This window comes from Sinocyclocheilus anshuiensis, unplaced genomic scaffold, assembly GCF_001515605.1.
Source record: "Sinocyclocheilus anshuiensis isolate Anshui unplaced genomic scaffold, SAMN03320099.WGS_v1.1 scaffold1301, whole genome shotgun sequence".
Lineage (NCBI taxonomy): Eukaryota > Metazoa > Chordata > Actinopteri > Cypriniformes > Cyprinidae > Sinocyclocheilus > Sinocyclocheilus anshuiensis.
In genome coordinates, this window is record NW_015551135.1 from 773,025 (window position 1) to 776,263 (window position 3,239).

Genomic DNA, 3,239 nt, shown 5'->3' on the forward strand with positions numbered 1-3,239 from the left:
CTACTCGACACGGGAAGAACCACCGCCACTGAAGCGCCGCAGAGCCAACACCAGAGCTTCCCAAGAGCGCGCTGAACTCGTTGAGTCTTCACTCTGTAGCAGAGAAGTCAGGAGCAGAACAATATAACCACTCGGCTCCAAAGCGAAAAGCTGAGTATGCGTTGCATCTGCTGCCTAATTATACTCGCGCTGCGATCAGCGGCAGCTGGATGCAATCATTGCATGCCAAGTGGTCTCTCGAGATCCCAATTTGTCGGTCACCGACGTGACGTCGAGAGTGACCGACTGAAAGGGAACCAGAATTTAAGTTTTGACATGCTGCAGAGCGCCCCCAATTAAAAATTGCTCTGAAATACGAAAATTACTTTTGAAAGTCTCGTGATTTTCAGGTCCCCAAAATTTTGATTCATTTTCATTTAAACTTTACAAAAAGTAATAAAACTATTTTATTTCTTACACATGTAAGTTTAAATAATTCTATGTGCCCTTGTTTTAATCTTTCAGATTTTCTAGTTTATAAATGTGTGTGTGTGTGTGTGTGTGTGTGTGTGTGTGTGTGTGTGTGTGTGTTATTTAAAAAAAGCTTTATTGGCAAAGCAAATAAACATAGCAAATATTTTATGATCAGACTAATTTGTAGTTTCAAAATTACGTACTATATGGGCTATATACTATATACAGAAAGCACTCACAATGCTGTTTCACTTTCACCTGTGTCTCTCTGACACACACAAACACACACACACAGATATTTATCTTTACAGAACGTACTTGTCAGGGCAATTCTTACTTCCATTGGTGTTGTTTTATTATTATTTGTGTGTGTGTGTGTGTGTGTCCCAGCACCCTAGCCACATTGAAAACTGGGCATTCGGAGCAGAAATCTACATGACAGGGGTCCTGCCCCATCGGGCACCCAAGGGTTCTATGAAGAACACAATAACTACTTCATATTTGTACAGACAAGAGTCTGTATTCTTTTATTTGTGAAGACTTACATAAATATTACGTTACATGATGTTCGACGAGTATTGTCAGATTGTTGGTTGAAAAGAATATGTTGCTAATCAGTTGGCAAATAAAGAAATTCTACTATTATAAAGGCATGGTACAGTAATGAAAATTTATAAATAAGCATTTATTAAGCTGCTTTATTTTAGTTTGTGGAAGGTTACAAAACAAACATTAGGTAAACTGTAAATTCTTTGTAATTGTAATTTTCTTCAGAATAACATGCCTTAATTACTGTATACTTAATTTGAGAAAAAAAACTGAAATATTGATTGTAATAGCTCTCATGAATTTAAGAAAAGGCATTAAGCATCAACCTGAAATTTCAAAGTTAGGCACATTTCTTAGCTATCAAACGGGATTTGATTTGTCTCTGTCCAAAAACTGAGCATGAGGGTTGAGTCTTAAGAGTCTGTCCAACATCTTTCTGGTCTCTCTCAACTCCTGTTCAGCTCTTTCCAGCTGTCTGTCTTTTTCTTTGCAAGCCTTAATTAACATTTTCTGAAGCTCCTCTAAAAAAATTGCACATTATGTTTAGAATAATTTCTTAATATTAATTTGTATTATATTATTAATTTGTTTCCTATATCAGATAGATCATCTGTTTCTTGGATATAACCTTTCGTGAACTTGATAAAATTTCCAATAACACTCACCAGCCATTAGAGCAGATTTATTCATTTTGTCTGTCTCCTGTTTAGTCCATATTTTGTCTGTCTGTAAGGTGAAGAAAAATACATTGGGGTCATACAAACTAGATATGAAAACTTGGTAAATAATTTAATAAATTTTTTAAAATAAATTTATTTATTCTATTGCTAATTCTATTGTTTTTAGAATATGCCAGTGAGAAACTTTAACTGACTCCTTCAGTTATGTCTTTAACAGATTTTTTTTTTTATACTACATGTTTGAGTGTCACGTTCAAACCAAGTAAAATGATCTGACATCCCTGACATATCTGTTAATAATTAGACTAGACAGCATAAATAAATTCCATTCAAACCACAGTGCAGTCAATTGAAATGAATTAACCTGTAGGCTTTCTTACCTCAAACAGCTTTAGCTGAATACTTCGGCCTTGGAATGTTGGTGACTGACTCACATGTTGGACCTCAGATTTTATCCTCACTAAGAAGACAATGTGTTAATAGGTTTGTGTGAAATCTGTGATTTTAGATACTCAACTAATAACTACACAACTACACTAATTAATTTAGGATTGGGCTTCTATAAGTGGCATTATATAAAACACTATAGCTTAAAAATGCATCCTATCCCAACAAGTGATTTCAGTTTACTTTAGTCTGACAAAATATTGTTAATAAGCGCTCTGGGCTGATGTAGTATGGACCTGCAGAATACTCACCTCCTACTGTAATCTGTTGTGTTCTGTCTCCACTGATGACCTGACAATAGTAATCACCAACATCTGAGACACTGAAATTATTTAGATGTAAGGACACATTTCCTCTCTCCAGTATGTGAGTGGCGAGACTCGCTCTGTCTTTGTAGCTACTCCCCTCAATCACATGTCCGTTCTTGTAGATGCAAACACAGTCTGTCTCCTTAAACCATTTGATCTGCATGGCAATGGCACAGATTTCAGGAGACAAGTGACAAGGAACGATGATTTTAGACCCCATATAAATCTGTGCTTCTTGAGCTGTTTGAGGAATAACAAGCTGAAAATTATCTGTGAGGAAAAGAGAGAAAGATGGTCTTACACGCATTACAACTTTCACCTTTACTTACACACACACTACACAAAAATTGATAGCACAAAAATATTAGAATGAATAAAACCAATGAAGTGTTAATTATTTTAAGGAAACTTACCAGAGACACTCTTGCTGTAATTCTAATTTAATGAAAACAACACAGTGAAGAGATTTTAGACTTCTTTCACCATCACATCCAATCATTCATTTTACAGTGGTTCTTTATGAAAGAGTCACAACATAAAGTCAGTTTTGACAATGTAACAATATGCAGCATATGAATTTTTAGGATGAATACTGATGAATATTAAATGTATTTATTCTTCATTTAAAGGGGTCATATGATACTTTTTTAAAGATCATTAGTTTGTGTATTTGGTGTAACAGAATATGCTGACATGCTTTAATGTTCAAAAAACACATTATTTTTCAAATACTGTACATTATTGTAGGTCCTCTATGCCCCGCCTCTCTCAAACGCTTCGTTTTCTACAAAGTCCCTCCTTC

The 3,239-nt window shown here is 35.2% G+C and overlaps 1 protein-coding gene across 1 annotated transcript in view; it reads right to left on the reverse strand.

Moving 5' to 3' along the window:
- Nucleotides 1-3,239, reverse strand: part of LOC107663216 (butyrophilin-like protein 2) — a 41,818-nt gene continuing 38,579 nt past the window's right edge. Inside the window, exons 14-19 of the mRNA XM_016453390.1 lie at nt 2,851-2,872; nt 2,381-2,707; nt 2,063-2,142; nt 1,668-1,728; nt 1,369-1,523; nt 1-93 (exon numbers count right to left, since the gene is read on the reverse strand). Coding sequence (XP_016308876.1) covers nt 1-93; nt 1,369-1,523; nt 1,668-1,728; nt 2,063-2,142; nt 2,381-2,707; nt 2,851-2,872 — 738 coding nt within the window. The remainder of the gene's footprint in view (nt 94-1,368; nt 1,524-1,667; nt 1,729-2,062; nt 2,143-2,380; nt 2,708-2,850; nt 2,873-3,239) is intronic.